This window comes from Papaver somniferum, unplaced genomic scaffold (genome assembly GCF_003573695.1).
Source record: "Papaver somniferum cultivar HN1 unplaced genomic scaffold, ASM357369v1 unplaced-scaffold_21, whole genome shotgun sequence".
In the NCBI taxonomy this organism is placed as follows: domain Eukaryota; kingdom Viridiplantae; phylum Streptophyta; class Magnoliopsida; order Ranunculales; family Papaveraceae; genus Papaver; species Papaver somniferum.
In genome coordinates this window covers 4,303,245-4,324,212 of record NW_020631041.1, presented here as the reverse complement: position 1 = coordinate 4,324,212, position 20,968 = coordinate 4,303,245, and the positions used below count along the sequence as shown (strand labels likewise).

The window sequence follows — 20,968 nt, the reverse complement described above, 5'->3', positions numbered from 1 at the left end:
AGTGTGCCGAGTTTCAGGCGTAGGTTAAAGAATGTGTGTTATGGACAGATATTGAGTACACACATGTGGAATTTGACATTTTTTCCGTATCCGCATTTCTCGAGAGACATTATCCTGAGACATATACAATGCATCTTTCATTTGGCAAGATAGGAATTACTCCCGATGATGGCATGAGAATCACGGGGCTACCCCTGGAAGGTAAATGTCTTTGAGAAGGCTACGACCCCTCGATGCATTATAAAGCTCTTTAAGCATTGGTTCTAAAGTATCTAGGATGGGATGCAAGAAAGGCCCAATGTTAGTTTAGATGTGCTGTGAAGTCTCCTAAACGTGGCGATGAGTATAATCCCAAAGACGAAGATGGAGCCTTGAAGAAGATGGTCAATAAATTCAAGTTGGTAAAGTTGAAGAAAGCATTTGAAGGGACATCTCAGAAGGTAAAGAAGGGAAAGCTGGTGATGGACGAGAAGACGCTTAAGCACCATGTTACCGCTTATTGGTTATATCAGGTAGGAACTGTCATTTTCCCCGACACTCCTGGAAATAGGGTGGATACACATTATCTACAACTTTTGGAGAATATCGATGAGATAAACAACTACTCTAGTCAGTGGCGCTTGCATTTGTTCTAGGAGAGATGAGAAAAGGGTCGAGGATTAAGACAACTCAAATTGGAGGTTACTTAACTCTTATTCAGGTGACCTTCTACATTGTTAATTAACAAATTATTCGCCAAAATTTTCTGCTTCCAATTCAGTTTTCATATATGTGGTTAATATTTTCGTTTTTTCGCATAGGTTTGGATCTACGACCACTTCCCTTCATTGGGATTGGCTATGGAAATGACACTTTATCCCTATGGAAAACCTACAGCAGGAAAATGGGTGCTTTTGGACGCATAAAAGAAGTCTAAAGAAGAGCAGTTGACTTCGTTGAGGGAGAAATTGGATAATCTAACGGTGAACGATGTGGTATTTCACCCAGACGCGGTACCCGATGGTGTCCCTGTATATGAAGAAGATATGAATGGTTACTCTACCGTCTTGCCTTACTATGGACCAATTTGGCATCCAAACAGCTATGTAATATGTAATCCAAGAAGAATACTAAGACAACATTCTTGTGTCCAAATGGATCACGACGTCGAGAATGAAAATTCCAATTTGCTGGTTCGAGGAACAAAGACGCCGAGAATTATTTTGTTCCAAAACATGAACCAACTCCGGACATTGGAATGAACTTAGTAATTACTACATACCTTTACGTGATTGTGTACCTCTTGGTGAAGATGTAAATGCATGTGAAGAGGATTACATGCAGTTAGTCTAATCACACTCTAATCTACTTCAAAAAGAGCCCATAGGACTCAGTCTTAGGATAGACAAACATGGGCTCGGTGAGCCAGCCCAACAGGGAAGGCAATTGTGTATCCTTGCCGTGTCCGTCTCTGCCCCTGCCTTTGCTAAACACACTCTAATCTACTTCAAAAAGTGTCGCCAAACTAAGTTCTGGCAAACATAGGACACCTGGGATTGCTTAAAAAAAAGAAAAAATCTGGGTGACCTCTGTATTTATGCAGCTTGAGTTTACAATCAAACCATTTTGATTTGAGAAGAAAAAGAGAAATTGTAAACTCTCATTTTCGATTGACAAGAGGTTTTTTCATTCACAACCATGGCTGTTGCCAAAAGAACAACTGAAAAGCATGTTTTTCACCGCAACCATCTGCTCTACAGATTTCAGTACTCTAGGAAATTACAAGGCAATAACAACGTGAATAAATATAGTTATTACTACCATTTTTTCGGTGTGGATTTCTCGCTGTTTCAAAGTCCACTCAGACAAGGATCGTGTTCACTGCAATAACTGGAAGGCACGACAGTGATTCCTAATCGACCTTTCCATTCTTCACCTGGCTTCAACATGATTGGTTTCTCAATTACTGCAGCATCAACACAGAGCATCTGTTTGTACTCCTCGTCCCCAAAATCTGTCATGGTTTTTGATTTCTTCTCCCATGGGTTCCATACGACTGAGTGGAAAACAACCAAAGTTATTACGAGCGACAGGAACCAAAATCGGAGTTACTGGGTGGTAACCTTGAAGAACGAACAAAAAAAGAGAACCATCTTACCAACATCAGGAAGGCCTTCTTTACGGATAACAAATGTCCGCTTCTTTTCATGGTCAAGGACTGCGACTATGTTTGGAGAACTTAGATAAACTCGATCGACCTGCGCATTTCATGAACTTGGATGAGCACGTAGTCACGATGATCAAAAGGGTTTTCAGAGATGTTACTGCAGATTGCATTTTTTTTACCTCATTTTCAAATGTAATTGCATCTCCTTGTTCTGTAAATCGCTCTTTCTGGCAAAGGTAATCAAGATAGTCGAGTGTTTCCAAACCTTCTATTCTCACTTCACTGTGAATTTAAGCCATGACATTATGAAAGTATTACACCACACACTTGATTCATGAAAAATTAACAATCTTGATCAAACAAGAAGCGCTCTAGTATACCTGATATCGGAAACAGAGAGATATGTGTGATATGCAAATGAGAAGCTAAATGGCTTGGAATCGATGTTCCTAATGCGTGAAATCATGGTGAGGTCCCCGTTGGTGGCAAGAGAAACCCTAAGGCGGAACTCAAAACTGAAATGGCAATAGCATTTTTTTGGTTAGTAATAAATAACTACCCTAACGGACAAAAGTTAATAGCAGGACATCTAACAAAAATAGAAATTCTCGTGGGATGTCAAACGAGCATAACTGAGAATGTCTCAAGGCTAGCTACAATAGACCACATTTGGTCCACAATTTGAAAACCAAGCTGTCAAAGACTGCCCGAGACAATCAATTGGTCTATGGATAACATTTCACTCGAAATGTTGAAACAACAGTTCTTTTTCCAGAGTTTAAGATGTTTTCAGGATTCATCAAAAAACCCAAATGAATTTGAAAGCGACCAAACTATTTATTTCACTAGCTAAACCAAAACAATGAACTGTACATGGACCACAAACTGAACACACACCGTTACAGTTCCAGAGAGAATCAGAGTGGTCCTGTGCTGAATCAACCATCAAATTAGTTTGATAATATCCAACAGAAACATCAGCATCAGGAGGCTTTAAAGCTAACCCCGTGAAAAATGTCAGAGGCCCTTTTTCTCTAGCCAGTGGACACTGTATTAGCTATATGCAATGAATATCCGACATTATTTCCTCTGTGGACTTCCACATTGTTGTTTCTTCTTCTACTGAACACGTAGTATAGTACGAACATGTTGAGGTCGGTATAAAGTACTAGCACATAACCATTGATGATTACCAATGACTCGAACAGTAAAAAATGAAAAAGTTTGTGGCGCTATTAATTCAAGTTTAAGCAAAGGATAGATGCCATAAGTCAGAGTTTTCTAAAATATCCAACAACATCATACCTATGAGGCCAGCTTTTCAAATCCTCTTCGGACGGTTTAAGCAGCAAATCAACAAAAGCTTTACCAGTTGAGTCGTTGGTGGGAAGAGGAGGAGGATTGTCATCAATGGTCCAAATTTTATTCCTTGCGAACCCATTTTTCTCCAGCAACCCACAACTTCCAAACTTTAAAATAGTTGAAATATAGTCATAAAAGACGGATCAACTAAGGCATATAGACGTTCATCTTTGAATAGACTAAAAAGCATTGAATACCACTTGAGAAATACAAGGACGGATGGTTATACCTGTGGGAAACATATAGGAATTCCTCCTTGCATTCCTTTCGGAGCCTTTAAGATGGCCTTCAGCAGACGAATAAGAAAATACAATAAATAAATTTAAAAATCAGTCATCCCCCCTAACCGAAAATAACGATAAACATAAAAAAAATAAAAATAAAATCTCAAAACAACTCGTTCATTCACGAAACATTCGGTGTCGCATTAAATTCTCTACCGGTTGGTAACTACATGTGATTAAGAAACGCAAACCGCCCATAACAGAGAACTAACAACTAGACATATACAGATTTTGCAAGCAAGATATAATATCACAACACACAAAGTTTAGACAAGCAATCATCAAGTCAATCCCAAATGTCACTTTCCATGAGATCCTAATTGATGTATAATTTTTCCGTCAAGAAAATCATTATCCTACCATATATCCTGTGTCACAACACGAACATCGTCTGGATATGGAAATTCAAACACTAATGATCACTAACCACATTCGACAGAACCCGATAACACACATCATACATAATCACAAAAGAGAAGTTCAAAACACCACACCTTACTACTTGTGAACAAGAGTTCTTCCCCTCTATCATTCCTCCACGACGAAACTTGTCCTCCATACAAGCTAATCTGAACAAATTCCACAGACAATCATCCATTAACACAACACCATAATTCACAAAATTTTACCCAAACAACAAAATTAGCAAAATTTAAAAACAAACACAATTGAAACACAGAAAAAGGATCTCACCCTAGCCGAAGCTCCTCGAGGCGATCGAAGCACGACCTGATCAATCCCATTCCAATCTTTTGTAACCTCAATTGCTGCTCTTTGATCCCAAACTGCAGCTGAATGACCCATATCTTGCAATCCTTTGTTCCAACACTTAGATTTTATACCCTAAGATGTTAAGACAAAGCCAGCAATTACAGTTGAGACAATCCAAAGACTTTCTTGTGAACAATTTGTTCTCCCCCGTGAACCCTGAAACCAAACTCTCAACTACTTAATCTTGGATTGAACCCCCTTTTCAAAGAATATTTTTACTGAAATTTTATAAAAGGAATGTGATTTTATTTCAGATCTAAACATGAATTAATAACTTCCATTAAAAACTTACCAGAAATTAATCCAACTTTTTCTTTTTCACTCAGATAACAAGATAAAATCAAAAACCCAAATCCAGAAATTACCCAACAAAACCCAGAGATCCAAAAACTACAACCCAAATTCCCCCACCAAAACCCTTAGAACCAGTGAAACGTATCAGAAGGACATTTTCCAACAAAACCCATCTCTGAAATCACTTGAATAGACATGAATTTTGAGAAATTTTCAAAATTCAACACATGCATGGCAATTGGCAAGAACCCAGAGAGCCATAGAAATAATGGCCCAAACTGAAAAACTGAAAGTGATTTAAAGATTGAATTTTTTAATTGTTTCAAAAGATGAAGATGAAGAAGAAGAAGAAGAAAGAGTTTTAATAGTGAGTGGGTTTGATTTGATTTGATTTGATGATACGTGAAGTTAGTGTACATGTAACACTTTATACGAACAGTTTTTCTTTTTTCTCTACAGGATTCGAAAACAAGAAGAAATTGATTAATTAAATTCTTGAAGAATTTTATATTGAGAAGCAAAGAGAGAGATCTTCTTCAGTTTACTTATTTAATTGTTGATGTTTATTTCTTAGGAAGATCTAAAGAAATTGACCACTTCTTCAACTACTAAATACTACTACCATTCTCTTCCGTTTTTTTAATTTATAGAGAAGAAGAAAATATATTCAGAATTTGGTCAAGAGTGATGCACTTTTGTCTCTCTTTTGTCTAAAAAGTGCAAATGTCTGACTCAATGCTGACTCGACTCGGTGTCTAATTTGGTCCGAGGCAAATATCAAACCATAGTTTTTCTTTATTTTACTAGAAATTCTTTTTAACTTCAATGTTCTCGTCCGTGGCCTTTTATTTCTCTCCGGTGTCAATGGGAGCCGTAAATACTATTTTTACCACCAACTGCACCCATCTTTCACATTTCTTGCGCTAACACTAAAATACGCCGCAGCTCCACTGAGGTCCGTACTTCTAAGGTGGAGATGTGTACCAACCAACTGTAGTAGAGTCCAAAGGCCACCACCCACTTTGACAGCTTTTGACATTTTCCCCAATTTATTTCATTTCAGTCTAGTAATAAATGGATAATGCCCGACCAAAAAAAAAGAAATGGATAACAAAGAAAATTGGATATGCATCCAAAGCCAGAATAAGATGGACAAATGTCAACATTGCTACACCCATCGAAGAGAAATTTCATGAACCTTCTCTAAACAAATGGCATCAATCTTTGGTTTTTAATTTTTAAACTCTGATCTAATCGCTAGATTTTCCATGAGATTTTTCATGATCAATTTTATAAATGTCGATTACGTAATGCATCATGCATATATTATATTGTTTTTATTTGGAAAGTTGTCAACACCTATTTGGTATTTCCTCCGTTTTTAAAAAATAGACTTGTTTCCTTATTAAGATATGTAAAATAAATAGGCTTGTGTCCATACGTGAAAATTCAATTGTTATGATTTTACCAGTACACTCATAGAGGGATCACTTCTCTCTCCCTCTTTTCTCTCTTAATATTAAAGAGAGGTCACTTCTCTCTCCCATTTCTCTTATATCAAACGAGTGGGGATAAGGATAGATTAAGAAAAAAAACATGAAAAAGTAGTTATAATGATTGGTTTTCTTAATTTTTATAAAAACCAAACAAACCTATTATTTAGAAAAGGAGGGATTATTTAGTAAACCAAAACACAACAGCCATTAAGAGACGATGGTTGTTGCGTCGTATCGCCGGTGGATGAAAATAGATTTGCATTACCATGATGTCTTTGCAGCCAATAACCTCTAATTTGGAAGGCTTGTAGGGCTCATTTCTACCATCTTTTTCCTTAGCACTAATTATGCTTTCCAAAATTGGCCTGTACAGTTGTTTTCTACCTACACCAATAAAATATTAGTGATTTTTCCTATAAAACTTTTTCAAAATCATAACTTTATTTAATCCCGGAATGACATGGATTACTAGATCTTTTATTTTTTTATTTTGATAGTGATATATTGATATTCTTCCCTCAGGTTAATCTCATGATAGCGGGTGAATCATTTTCGATGAGACAGTGTTGGAATAACTGTCGATTTCACACCTGCAAAACAGAGATTAAGACACAAAACAAAGTGACGGCTGAGTCACGACCAGGTCGCTCTCTTTAAGACGTTTCGTTGCTCTGCCTTGAATTTTATGCAAGCAGTTCTTTTCCGTCACAACGCCCCCAGGATAAAACAGCCGAGAAAAACTCTCTTTCGATCTCTCAAGCACATAATGAGAAATCGATCACTTTTACTCTCTCTATTCTTGCTCAGTATTTTTGGTCTCTTGATTCTCAGAAAAACAATAGTGTAAAAACTTGTTTTTTTTCTTTCTGTTCTCAAAACTGTTTTTATAACCAGGCAGTCAATGCAGATTAATGGAGAATAAATTGGATTAATTGCTGCAATTAAAATTCCATTCGAAACAGTCAAAAAACGGGCAAATAAATCATGCCATAATTAGCGCAATCAAAACATAATTAAGTGCAGTAAAAAAAACAGTTTGAAAAAATCTTTTAAAAATACTTTCTAAATTCAAGAGTCCTCCCAAGATCCTCAAGGCCCCAAGGCCCCGCTCCCAGACTAATGTTATATATATAATGATAATATATATGCACAATCAGTAAGGGGAGGGATTCGATGCTGAGACCTAACCCTCCAGGCACAAAATGTTTAACCACTGAGCCAAACTCGAATTGTTGAAATAAATATATAAAATAATTATTTTAAAATATATATCCCAACACATAGTGAAAGTAGCGTTCGCTCGAAAATATGAACATTTAGGATAAAATTGAGTTTGTTAGTTATGGGTTACCACAAGATGTTTCGCATTCGATATAATCTTGCCAGGATTATTAGGTCTACTAAGTAAAACAACAACAGGAAAAATCTGACTCAGCTGGATCGACTTATTTTGTTTTATTTTAACTGTGTTTGTACTATTATACATAGTCTGTTTGGATTTGATTTAGGATCTGAATCGTTAGATGCCAAATCGGTTATTTTTTTTTGTTTTTCCCATATCTTACGGGTCAGATTTAGATATAATGATGAGTTAGATTCAGACGAGACAGTTAAGTCATAGAAAGAACAAACTGCCCGTAAAACATAAAATAAAATCAAAATATCCTTTTTCGCAGATAATCTCGTAAAATTACACTATATAATCATGAATTCGAGCTTCAAAAGATAAAAAAATAAAAGTGACAAGGCCGGTCAATTTTCACCCTAGCCTCACTCCCTATCTGGTGCAGTGGCTTTTGGAATGCAAGGACATGTAAATACTGTTTTTACCAAATCCGCATGCTGGGAAAATCTTTTAGTTGCAATAAATAAACTCCAGAGCCTAGAAATTTATGCGTATTCAGGATGGCACTAACTAATCTAAGTGGATGGAAGCATCTTGGTTGTAGGAGTTGAGGAACCAATCTGATTAGATGGAAACATCTATAGAGTCTATTCATAAAAGCACAGAGCTCAGGTGTTAGAAATAACATGATAGTGCACCATATCTCGTTGAGTCCTTTTCATTTTTTTTTATTTTATTTTTTCATTTTAAACTATGTTTCTCTAAGTGATTAGGTGGGGCACACGATTCAAGTTGTTACCACTGCTAGGGTGAATTAGAGTGACTGAGTTACTAAAAAAAAAAAAGACTGGACCAGTTAGACCAATCGGAATAAGTATTAACACTTGGATAGCAATATGCGTGTGTTCTCCCTGTTTCCGTCACCTAAGCAAGCGTGGAATACAAGACCCGTGGAAACTATCGTGTAATCTGCTGACAAGAAGCATGCGCTTGGATCAAAAAGATCTATTCATGCCGTTAAGTTAAAAAAAAATGGATATTGTTCTGTATAGTCAACTGCTGGTTCCCTTGTATTTGCCAGTTTGTTGATCTAGATTTAAGTTATTGACCACTGGTTCCCGTGTATATGCCAGTTGTGTTGATATTAGTCAGACCGGTATCTCAGTCCATTAGGATAGGTTCATTCTGGCAGTGGCCTTCAGACAGATATGTGAAACATCTATCATTTGGTTAACATCAAAACCATCTACATTTTTCTATTTCCATCTCCTTTTTCTATCCATATGATTAGTTTGACTCCGAATATGATGTCCATAGTGCAACTATCTGAGTAGAGCTATGTCACTTTATATGAATTTTAGTATGCTTGAGTGTAAACTCGTGTACAACAATTGGAATTTCGCATCAGGGTACTTCCTCCTGTAGTCAGTGATTGTAAGCCAACCAAGGAGATTCTTTAGTGCCTTCCAAGGTTCGTTGTAGATAGCTAGGGTCCAGAGTAATGGTTTTGTAGGTACACCTCTGGTAAACCCTCCGGAGACAACACTCCGCCACTAGGGCCACCTAGTGGTTTAACGGCTTCCTTCACGTGCTAAGTGTAGTCATTTTACTTTTTAGATTAAATTTGCTCGAGGACTAGCAAATAATAGGTTTGGGGGTATTTGATAGACACATTTTTGTGTCTACTTTGTCCTCAATGTATGTATTGTTGGAACTCTATTTTTGTACTAATATTGTGTTTTTATGTATTTTTAGGAAATAAACATTTTTGGAAAATTCGGCTCGAAAAGTTGATTGTGGCACCCGGAGGACAAGTGTTATTCAGACTCTCGCTTTTGGATAAGGGGTAACCTAATTACTAAGGGGAACCCCCAGGTCACCCCCAAGGCATCTGTTATTCGCACCCTAGTTCAGGATAGTGGGCATATCATCTTCAACATTCAAATTCGTGTTTTGGCGGAAAAACCATTTTCACTCCTGACAGATTTTCAATCAGCAAAATGAAGGTGTTCTAGTGCGATTCAATCGCTGAAAATTGGTGAGAAGTTGTGATTTAACATGGAAAAGTTGTTGTGAGTGTTCTCTTAGCTCAAATTTGGCTAGAATTGGCTAGCCAATTCACGGGCTCAAAAAAGGTAAAACACATGCAAAAGAGTTTCTCTACGACTTCTGGAAGATTTTGTGTGTGTTCTGCTCGTGTTTCATGCATCGAGCAACCTGTTGGAGCATGTGTAATCAAATTGGAGCGTTCTGGACCAGAGAAAACGCGTGAAAAGCTAAAACAAGAAAGAAAATATCCGAAAATATTTTCTTTCACTGCCGAGGATTTGTGGAGTTATGGAGGAGATTCGATGCATGCTTCGGGTTTAAATAGAGTCCTTGGAGGTCAGAGAAAGAGTTAGGAAGTTTAGGGAGAATTTGGGAGAGAGTTAGAGACGTAAAAATCAAAGAACCAGACGTTGTGAAGAAAGTTTCTGCTGCTGCTGGAACTGAAGAACACGAAGAACAATAGACGAGGCAGGAAAGTCGTTAAAAACTGTCGCTTTATTGCGACACTTTTCCATTCCTTTCCGCGACTGAGTCGTTGTACCAACAACACTATCTCTGTGTCGTTGATTCTGGACGCCTTCTATGGGTCGCAGAATCCTGTTTTATGATATTTACTTATCTTTCTCTTCATTGTAAAACACTTTTGAGCATCAATGAAATCTTTTGAGAGGTTTTTCATCAAAAAAAATAAAATCCTAAAAAAAATAAAATTATTTTTCTTCTTTTTTTTATTATTATTATTTTCATTTGTTCCTTTTTACGTTTCTTTGGGTGTGTCTTTGATTTGCAGGTTTGAAGTTGGATACTAAAGACTTGGAACAAAGCTTAAAGCTAAAAGGATGGCACTAACTAATCTAAGTGGATGGAAGCATCTCGGTTGTAGGAGTTGAGGAACCAATCTGATTAGATGGAAACATCTATAGAGTCTATTTATAAAAGCACAGAGCTCAAGTGTTAGAAATAACATGATAGTGCACCATATCTCGTTGAGTCCTTTTCATTTCTTTTTTTATTTTATTTTTTCATTTTAAACTATGTTTCTCTAAGTGATTAGGTGGGGCACACGATTCAAGTTGTTACCACTGCTAGGGTGAATTAGAGTGACTGAGTTACTAAAAAAAAACCGGACCAGTTAGACCAATCGGAATAAGTATTAACACTTGGATAGCAATATGCGTGTGTTCTCCCTGTTTCCGTCGCCTAAGAAAGCTTGGAATGCAGGACCCGTGGGAACTATCGTGTAAGCTGCTGACAAGAAGCATGCGCTTGGATCAAAAAGATCTATTCATGCCGTTAAGTTAAAAAAATTAAAAATTAAAAAAAAAAAAAACTAAATCCTAAAAAAAAAAATTATTTGTCTTCTTTTTTTCTTTTCTTTTAGCTTTAAGATTTGTTCCAAGTCCTTAGTATCCAACTTCAAACCTGCAAATCAAAGACACACCCAAAGAAACGTAAAAAGGAACAAATGAAAATAATAATAATAAAAAAAAAAAGACAAATAATTTTTTTTTGGATGAAACACCTCTCAAAAGATTTCATTGATGCTCAAAAGTGTTTTACAATGAAGAGAAAGATAAGTAAATAGTATAACACAGGATTCTGCGACCCACAGAAAGCGTCCAGAATCAACGACACAGAGATAGTGTTGTTGGTACAACGACTCAGTCGCGGAAAGGAATGGAAAAGTGTCGCAATAAAGCGACAGTTTTTAACGACTTTCCTGCCTCGTCTATTGTTCTTCGTGTTCTTCAGTTCCAGCAGCAGCATAAACTTTCTTCACAACATCTGGTTCTTTGATTTTTACGTCTCTAACTCTCTCCCAAATTCTCCCTAAACTTCCTAACTCTTTCTCTGACCTCCAAGGACTCTATTTAAACCCGAAGCATGCATCGAATCTCCTCCATAACTTCACAAATCCTCGGCAGTGAAAGAAAATATTTTCGGATATTTTCTTTCCTGTTTTAGCTTTTCACGCGTTTTCTCTGGTCCAGAACGCTCCAATTTGATTACACATGCTCCAACAGGTTGCTCGATGCATGAAACACGAGCAGAACACACACAAAATCTTCCAGAAGTCGTAGAGAAACTCTTCTGCATGTGTTTTACCTGTTTTGAGCCCGTGAATTGGCTAGCCAATTCTAGCCAAATTTGAGCTAAGAGAACACTCACAACAGCTTTTCCATGTTAAATCACAACTTCTCACCAATTTTCAGCGATTGAATCGCACTAGAACACCTTCATTTTGCTGATTGAAAATCTGTCAGGAGTGAAAATGGTTTTCCCGCCAAAACACGAATTTGAATGTTGAAGATGATATGCCCCTATCCTGAACTGGGTTGCGAATAACAGATGCCTTGGGATGCCCTGGGGGTGCCCCTTAGTAATTAGGTTACCCCTTATCCAAAAGCGAGAGTCCGAATAACACTTGTCCTCCGGGTGCCAAAATCAACTTTTCGAGCCGAATTTTCCAAAAATGTTTATTTCCTAAAAGTACATAAAAACACAATATTAGTACAAAAATAGAGTTCAACAATACAGACATTACGGACAAAGTAGACACAAAAATGTGTCTATCACATGCTAAAGCCAAAATAATACCGCATCTTCATTGACGCCCGTACTGGTAGGGTGATTCAAGCCAAGGGTACCACTTACTCATCATTATATCTAAATCATCATTAGATTAGATGGATAACTCCTGAAGATGGTAACTACCCACTCGTGAAAGAAATGCATCCGACAGTTTTTGACATTTTCCTAACTTGGAATTTACAATAAATGGTAAATGGATAACTCCTGAAGAAAAACAGTGGATAAGAATCCTGCAAATAAGATTATGAGTCAAGATAGATTAAGCCTTACAAATGTTAGGCTTCAAGAGTATCTATCCGAAGCATAAAAAAAGAAAAGTTAGGTCGCAATGCATGTCTGGATAATGCACACGCTATTATTTACAAGGTTATTTTACACCTATATGGATTAACAATGGCTTGTATTACAATGACGGCGTTTCAAGTTGTAGATTTGCAAGATATTGGTACTCATGGCTCGAATAAGAAACTCATCCTCTGAAAGTGTTTGGCAACCAGAAGTAAAAATGTCGTTTCTTCCTCCCAAAATGTAGAAATAACTCTTATGAATACCCAAAAAAAATAATAATAATAATTTTTTTTCTTTTAAAAGTTTTTCTGAAAATGTATTCCGGAACTAATTTTTAACTTTCTAAGAAAATTATTCGTAAGCAGTATCCAAACATCCTCTAAGGACACTGTAATTTTATTTCCTAACAGTTAACCTCCCCTTTGCGTGGCTTGTAGAGGTCATTTCTACTTATTTATTTTTCCTTGTGCATCTAAAACGGCCAATCTGAATAGGATTATCAATTGCAATCAAACAAATGCTTCTCGCATTTGCATTGAAATGGGAACATTTTGGACAAAGTACGGCAGGTCAGTTATGGGTGACCACAAGATGTCCAGACATAGCAAAGTCCATGAAAGAATCTTGTCAGGATTAGAGGTGAAGAAGGTCTACCAAATAAAAACAGCAACCGAAAGGAGACGATCAGCAGCAGCACTATGTTGTATATATTGCGTCATGGGGTGTGTAATTGTGTGGGACAAACATAACGTGAACCCCAAAAGCTGCATACGCTTAGTCATACTCTTATGGCATATTCAACAGTGCTCACACAGACAACGTGACCAGCAACCAGGTCTTTAACTCTAAGGACCTCTCTGATCCTAAAGTGATAAAAGCTCGAAAATGCTAGGACTAGCGCATTCCAAGTAGTTCTCATGGAGCAGTGGAGTTCCCTCACCGACTTCATATATTCTCTCCGTTTCTAAATAATAGGATGGTTTGTGTGTCAATTTACAATACAATCTTAAGAAGGAGTAGTACGATACCCTTCAAGGAAGAGCAACACCATGAATAGGCTAGGCGAGATAATTTGGAGGGAGAGTCGAACGATACACCTCAAAGGAGAATAATGGAGAACTCGTCCGAGTATTGATAAGATGTACGAAAGCGTCACCAGCACAACGATATCGGGTCACACCTTCACCAGTCCAGTCTGTCTATAAATACCAGTTCATGTAGAAGGAACGGACATGTAATCTTAGATGGTCTTTGTACAGATAATTCTAAAGAGAAATTTAGAGAAAGAAAGAGTAAGAAGTCTAAGTGATATCTGTAATTCATTCAAGGGTAAGATCTTAACAATAAAGATATAGTTTATTTCTCGTGGATGTAGGTCTACAAGACTGAACCACGTTATATGCTTGTGTTCATCTTTACTTTCATGTTCTTTACATCTTGTTTATCTTTGAATCTTGAATGTTTGTAGATTTATAGTCCTTAGATTTACTTGGGTGTAGTCATCAAAAATGATGCAACTACATTTTGGTGCGAGAAACTGAGAGGTATGAAGATTTATCCACCTCCCTTAAAAAGTTTTCAAATTTTTTTTCAATAATCTCTTAGAAACGTTGTTTCTTTCATCTCTGTGTAGATCTCTCTAAGACTTAATGAGTCGATCTCGGACATAGCCAGATCTACATGATCGCAAAGTTCTGTAGACCCTCAAATAACATCAAATCTATAATTATATTCGTTATTTTCCTTAGAATCCATGCTTTTTATGGTGGATTCACCGATTTCCTAAAGAATCACAGGAGAGAAGATGGTTAGAACATCACAGAAGCCATAAACTTCTTGCAAAAGTTCGAAAAAACCTCATCCATAAACGAGTTGGGATTAAACCTGAGCAATTAGACTTTGTAGAAGTAAAATATACTATGGAAGTTGAAAAAAACTCAAGCAAAAGACAATTTGTGATGTTGTTTATCTCCTAAAAATCCATTTAACCTAAAATTTTCTTCTTGGAAACTTAAATATAAGAAAAGAGGAGATGTTAATGAGTATATAATCATTCATCAAACACAAGTTTGCCAAAATCAAGAATTTAAGACATTGAGAAATACTTCCAAATATGGAAAAACGTACTCAATCGTGGTTTTTACCCGTTAAAGGTATGACGTGCAGGATGAGGTAGTTTACTCGAGAAAAGAGAAAAGCTGAACACCTTTTCCTGACACCAAAACTTTATCCAACTGGGAATGTTTTAACATCATCACATGTTTACAAAACTCACTGAAATGTCTTCCTGGACTAAAAACTGCTTAATCTGAACTATGACTTAGAAACTGCACATGACCTGCAAACTTAGGGTCCTACTTTTCTGAAAGAAAAGACAAGTTAAGCATTATTGCATATCTCGCAGGTAAGGCGATGGTGACGAGATGATATACTCGCACAAGCCAAGGAGAAACTGATGGTATGTTACCCGAAGGACTTGACTCGATGGAGCCAGGAGAAGCTCTGCTCAATGGTGTACTCCCAGGCCAGGGATGACCCGATAATCAATATCGGGAAGGGTTCAGAGATAAATATGACTCCAACGAAGAGGAAAATCCAAACGAAGGACAAAATGAGTTTCATTTGACTCAACCAGGAGGGTTGGGTCACATGCCAAAACAGATAGCAAACATCGAGGCCAAGAAGGATTACTCCTCTAGCCTCAATAATAACAGTGTTGCTCTTGCAGGTATCATGAAAGCACAAAAGGTGCAGGAAGAACGAATGAGAAAATTAGAACGACGTAACAAAAGGTTAGAAAAGAAAAACAGGAGATTGAGACATCGGGCGAAAGGCAAGGCGCTGCTCACTAACCCGAAGGAAATCCCAGAGGAGGAAAACTCTCTTGAGAGATTACAAGACGATGAACACATTGACATACCAGATACCTAGAACGAGGATACGGATGACAAATTCTTACGAGGAAGTAGAGTAGTCTTAAATGAGGAGGACATCCAATCGGAAGGGTCATCCGATGTCAACCCCAGGTACAAGCGAGAAGGGATGAAAAAGGAGGGTGTAACTAAAATTAATAACTTCTCCGAGAACTCATTAGGTGGAAACCCCAAGCGAGGATAGACCTCAAAAGAGAAGTCCATTGCACTAAGCCTACTTCGTATGTTGAACAGTCCGATGAGGATTCAGGGCGATCAAGGTATCGTCACCCAGATACTTCTTTATCTTCCGAGAGGGAAGTCGGAGGAAAAAATTAGGCCCAAACGGGGCATATTGATGATCAATTGCAGGTAAGGCTATGTCAGCTCGAAGTGATGTACAAAGAGGCCACCGAGAGACAATGAGGCCAAAAGTTGGCAGAGGTAATGAAAGAAGAGGGACAGTTTCCCCTAGAGGAAAGTTTACTAGCCAATCCATTTCCAAGGAAATGCTCCCTCCCGACCTTTAAAACTCCCTTTAATGGAACAGGAGATGCCATTGAACACCTCCGATCTTATCGAATGACATTAACATAATGGAGCCAATACGATGTAGTGATGTTCAAATTTTTCTCGGCCAATTTAAAAGAAGAATCGCTAATGTGGTTCAATAACTTGTTGAAGGAATCTGTAAAATCATTTGCTCACTTGTCTGAGTTATTCTTAGAAGACTATATGCATAATTGTCGAGTCAAACCAAGAATCGATCTGTTATTCCAATTAAAAAGAGGGCCTAATGAGTCCCTCAGATATCTAGTGACTCGCTGGAGGAAGCTCTATGCAGAGATCGGACGAGTCCCAGAATCATATGCGATCTTTGGTTTTAAGAATAGTCTACGAAAGACAGGCTCCATATTTATAAGAATGTACGAAACACTGCCACCCTGTCTGGGAAAATTAAGGGAAATTCGGGAAGCCTGCATATACCTTTAGGAACTTCAGGATGGGACATATGATAAGTTAGTCCGAGGAAATAGTAGAGGAGCTAATGTGGTAGAACCACAGACCCTCCAGGTGCAAACTCGAGGTGCTGAGCGACCTCATAACGAGTCTACGCGATTCGATAAAAAGAGAATTGGAGAACGAAAGGGAGAGATCATGCCCAACAAAAGAAGGAAAAATTATAGACCCGATCTACACAAAGTTAAAAACACCTATTTCTGAAATCTTCAAGAAGATTGATGGAAAATATAAGATTAATTTCCCTTGGAATAAAGGGCAACATCCTGAACATGCTAAGAACAGAAAAGATTACTGTGGATTCCATCAACTTTACAGTCACCCAACAGACTCGTGTAGTGATTTTAGATTTAATGTGGGTTGTAGTAGTTGTAGTGGTAAGGGGTATCGTTCAAACTCGAACTTGTGAAGGTAATGGATTTTTAGATTTAAAAAATATATATACAAAAATATTAACAATGGGTGCGAGAGGTAACCAAGACACTAGATTCCACTATTACGCAAAATTGATTGATAAATATTTCAAAACTCTATTATATTCTTAAGTCTTCTTTTATCTTTAATTCACTATCAATCATACAAATTCTCAAATTTTATTTGTGAACTTTAAGCATAGATTATCAAGAGATTTAACCAAGTATAACCTATCAAACTGAATAACAAATAATTAAGACAATCATTCAAATAATTTAAAATTCTGCAAAAGCAGCGATTAGGTGAATTATATAATTAAATGAAATAGTTACCCATTTATGTTGCGTGAATAGCTTCCTCCATTGCCTTGGTTACGAGGGAATTTTAGCCGCTCATCATGTTGGAAAAACTCTCAAAATATTTCATTGATGCTCACAAGTGTTTACAATGAAGAGAAAGATAAGTAAATGTTATAAAACAGGATTCTGCGACCTACAGGAGGCGTCCAGAAACAACGACACAGAAGAGGTGCTATTGTTACTGAATATCTAAGACCCACACCTACGACCCACGGCTTGAGTCTCTTTCACTGTTGATAAACGACTGTTGCTGCGAGTCCGTTCTTCGTGTTCTTCGTGTTCATTAGCAGCAGCAGCAGAAACCGAGTTTGGGAAAACTCGAATTTCTTCTTCTCTGGCTATCCTCAGCCCCCCAGACTCTCGACCCAAGGAGTTAATTTATATCCAACAGCAGCATTTAATCCCTCGCAATAACTCCATATAATTCTCATTTACTCGGTAAAATATTTTTTTTATTTTCTTCACTGTCAGCCAAGATACGATCTTTTCCACCTCTTCTGCCTGCGCAAATGAGTTGTAATACTTCCATAAGCCACATACAAACTTTATAAGAGAAGATATCTTCCCCTGTTTGTCCACAAACTTTCCAAATTTAGCTCACAGTGCACCCGATAATATCTTCCCCTGTTTAACTTTGATTTCCTCCCACGGCTTACTTGGCCCATTTTGCTCGATCAAAATGCTTGAACTAACTCTGTCCTGTGAATTCAAGCCCAGCCCAATTGATTTCAGGTGTTGAATCTCGCAAAAACACGTCCAAAAATTCAACTCCAAATCATGCAGACGATAATTAAGTTTCCCGCCAATTTTGGAATTTGAATTTGGGAAGAAAACTGGCCTCCCCCTAATCCTGTACGGGTGTCCCTTTAGCAATTTGGGCTGAAATAGTAATTCTTGGGTGGAAATAGTAATTTTCTGGGTTCCTCCGGGACATTTCTGGGACGTTTCCGGTGCATTTCTGGGGTGCCTTTAGTACTTTTCTCCGGGGTGTAAATCATCACTTTTTGAGCAACTCTTTCCACAGAAGGGTATTTTCTCCAAAAACACCTAAACAAACATAAAAACACCGTAATAAGAACAAATGGGTACTAACAAAATACACAAAAGAGATGAAAATAGACACATAAATGTGTCTATCATGTAGAGACCTAATGAAGGTAGTAAAAGATATGACCGCTGATGGTAAACTCCAGGAGTATATCGCACAGCAGGTTCCTCTCAGGTGATGTGAGCCCCAGTGCATAGGGTGGAGATCCCTCGTGAAGCAAAATATTTAGGATGTAACACGATTTCCCACTCAGATATTACAGCACCCACAATGGAGGGAAACATCACAGGGAAAATTCGTAGCAAAACTTTGAAGGGACTGAGGTTTTTAGTGTGGAAAAGAACCACCAATAGAGTGGATGAAACATCCTATCATCTTTTCAGCCTCAGAAGCGCCAGATGGAGGAACGAATCGTAATGACCCTCTAGTGATCACGATGGATATCGCACTCCCAGAACGTGAAGACGAAGAACAAAAACCAAAGACACTGCCATGGGCACTGCCTAAGATATTAATTTATGGAGGGAGCTCTGTCGAAATCATATTGTATGAGACGTTCAAGCAAATGGGCCTAAAAGACGAATGCCTAATACCATCCACATATAATATATTTGGTTTCAAAAGCTCGTCTACTAGATCAATGGGCGAAGTAACCATGGAGATTCGTGTAGGGAAAATCCTGACTCTAACTACTTTCTGTGTAATAGATATGATTTCACCTTATACCACTATTTTCGGACGATTCTGGGTTCAGGGAATCAAGGGAGTCGCGTCAACCTACCACCAGAGCTTAAGGTTTCCAACACCTGATGGGATCACAGAGATCATAGGAGATTTAGGCGAAGAAAAGTACTGTTACAATATGGACGAACAAAATGGTGAGAATAAGATAAATTCCCCAAAGGAAAGAAAGAAAAGATCCAAAGATGCTAGGAACCAAAAAGAAATTGACACTTATATAGCAAAAAAAATGAAGCAAGATGCTTGAATGATGTAACCATTCCTATTTCGGGATAACCCATGGAGCCCTTGTAGCAATCACCCAACCTCTCCGACATTGGAGAGCCAAATTCGAATTTCTCGGCCTCGGAACCAATAAAATAAGTAAATATCAGGACTTCTGAAAATACAGAGTTGGTTAAGATCGGAACCCTCCTTAGAATTAAGGAAGAGGAGAAATTGGTACAAGTATTAAATGAGTACTCTGATGTCTTCGCATGGAAAATGAAGGATTTTCCAGGGATTGATCCAGGAGTTTGTTGGCATAATTTGAAAATTAATCCAAAATACAAACCTATGAGACAAAGAATGAGAAAGGTGGCACCAGAATATCATGAGGCTATCCAGAACGAGCTCAATAAAATGGAGTCTTCGGGCGTCATTCGAGAAGTGCAATATCCGATATGGATATCCAACATGGTGATCGTACTAAAAAATAACGGAGGAGCACGAATATGTGTTGAATTTAGTGATCTTAACAAAGCATGTCCAAAGGACAACTTTCCACTTCCCAACATTGATCAGCTCGTGGAGGCAACATCAGGATACGGGTTGCTATCATTAATGGATGAGTATTCAGGCTATAATCAGATCCCTTTGGCTGAAGAGGACCAAGAGAACACTGCCTTTTTTACTCCACGAGGACTGTACTGTTACACTAAAATATCATTGGGTCTAAAAATGCTGGTGCGACATACCATAGAATGGTGGAAAAGATGTTTGATAACTGGATACATAAGACCCTAGAGGTGTACGTGGACGACATGCTTGGAAAGAGCAATCTCCCACAAGACCGTGCTAAGGAACTTAAGGAAATCTTTGAACAATTGAGTAAATATAATATGAAGATCAACCCGGCAAAATGTGCCTTCGGGGTGACCTCGGGAAAATTCTTAGGGTATTTGGTAACGAAGCGAGGTATTGAAGTGGATCCGGCCAAAGTACAAGCCATCTTATATATGACCTCACCAGCCACAGTAAAAGACGTACAGAGATTAAATGGATGACTAGCATTCCTAGGAAGGTTCTTAGATAGGTCGACCGATAAATGTAAAGATTTCTTCACTACTTTGAAGAAGGGCGAGAAATTCTCATGGAGCGCCGAATGCGAAGAATCTTTTCAAAATATTAAGGAGTACCTGGCTATCTTACTGATTTTACAAAAACCTGATCTTAGTGAAAAACTTTATATTTATTTGTCAGCCACTAACATATCAATAAGTGGTGTACTAACTCGTAACGTCGAAGGGATAGAAAAACCCATTTACTTTATAAGTAAAACTTTGACTTCGGCCGAGAAAAATTACTCAAAGATTGAGAAACTCGTGCTATCTTTAGCATATGCGACACAAAAATTGGGTACGTAATTTTATGCATACACCATAACTATCATTACTAAGGCTACAATAGAGTCTGTACTTGATAATGTTGACAGGGCAGACCGAATATCCAAATGGAGATCCCAAATCAAACAGTTTGGGGTTAAATATCAACCTCAGAAAGCAATAAAAACTCAAGTCGTTGCATAATTCCTAGTCGACTTCCCACTAGACTATACTGATGAGGTCGAAGGAATTCCAGGGATGGAG

At 37.8% G+C, this 20,968-nt stretch overlaps 2 protein-coding genes across 2 annotated transcripts; one reads left to right on the top strand and one right to left on the bottom strand.

The window, feature by feature from the left end:
- Nucleotides 1–1,629: 1,629 nt before the first annotated feature.
- LOC113340195 (putative glucose-6-phosphate 1-epimerase) lies at nucleotides 1,630–5,476 on the bottom strand. Its single transcript, XM_026585407.1, has 9 exons — nucleotides 4,856–5,476; nucleotides 4,486–4,719; nucleotides 4,287–4,361; nucleotides 3,738–3,794; nucleotides 3,452–3,615; nucleotides 2,527–2,661; nucleotides 2,326–2,428; nucleotides 2,138–2,237; nucleotides 1,630–2,035 (listed from the first exon to the last, which is right to left on the bottom strand). Exons 2-9 carry the CDS (start codon nucleotides 4,594–4,596, stop codon nucleotides 1,830–1,832), a joined length of 951 nt encoding a protein of 316 aa, XP_026441192.1. The 5' UTR covers nucleotides 4,597–4,719; nucleotides 4,856–5,476; the 3' UTR covers nucleotides 1,630–1,829.
- Nucleotides 5,477–18,816: 13,340 nt separating this feature from the next.
- On the top strand, nucleotides 18,817–20,126 carry LOC113339466 (uncharacterized protein K02A2.6-like). The gene is made up of 2 exons (XM_026584733.1): nucleotides 18,817–19,258; nucleotides 19,513–20,126. The coding sequence occupies exons 1-2, from the start codon at nucleotides 18,817–18,819 to the stop codon at nucleotides 20,124–20,126; spliced, it is 1,056 nt and encodes a 351-aa protein (XP_026440518.1).
- The last annotated feature ends 842 nt before the right edge of the window (nucleotides 20,127–20,968 follow it).

Coding starts and splice junctions, on each gene's coding strand:
- LOC113340195 (XM_026585407.1), bottom strand. CDS start 4,596: ATGGGTCATTCAGCTGCAGTTTGGGATCAAAGAGCAGCAATTGAGGTT. Junction 4,362..4,485: donor CTCGAGGAGCTTCGGCTAGG/GTGAGATCCTTT, acceptor GAATTTGTTCAG/ATTAGCTTGTATGGAGGACA. Junction 3,795..4,286: donor TCTTGTTCACAAGTAGTAAG/GTGTGGTGTTTT, acceptor CGTCTGCTGAAG/GCCATCTTAAAGGCTCCGAA.
- LOC113339466 (XM_026584733.1), top strand. CDS start 18,817: ATGGATATCGCACTCCCAGAACGTGAAGACGAAGAACAAAAACCAAAG. Junction 19,259..19,512: donor CAATATGGACGAACAAAATG/GTGAGAATAAGA, acceptor CTGAAAATACAG/AGTTGGTTAAGATCGGAACC.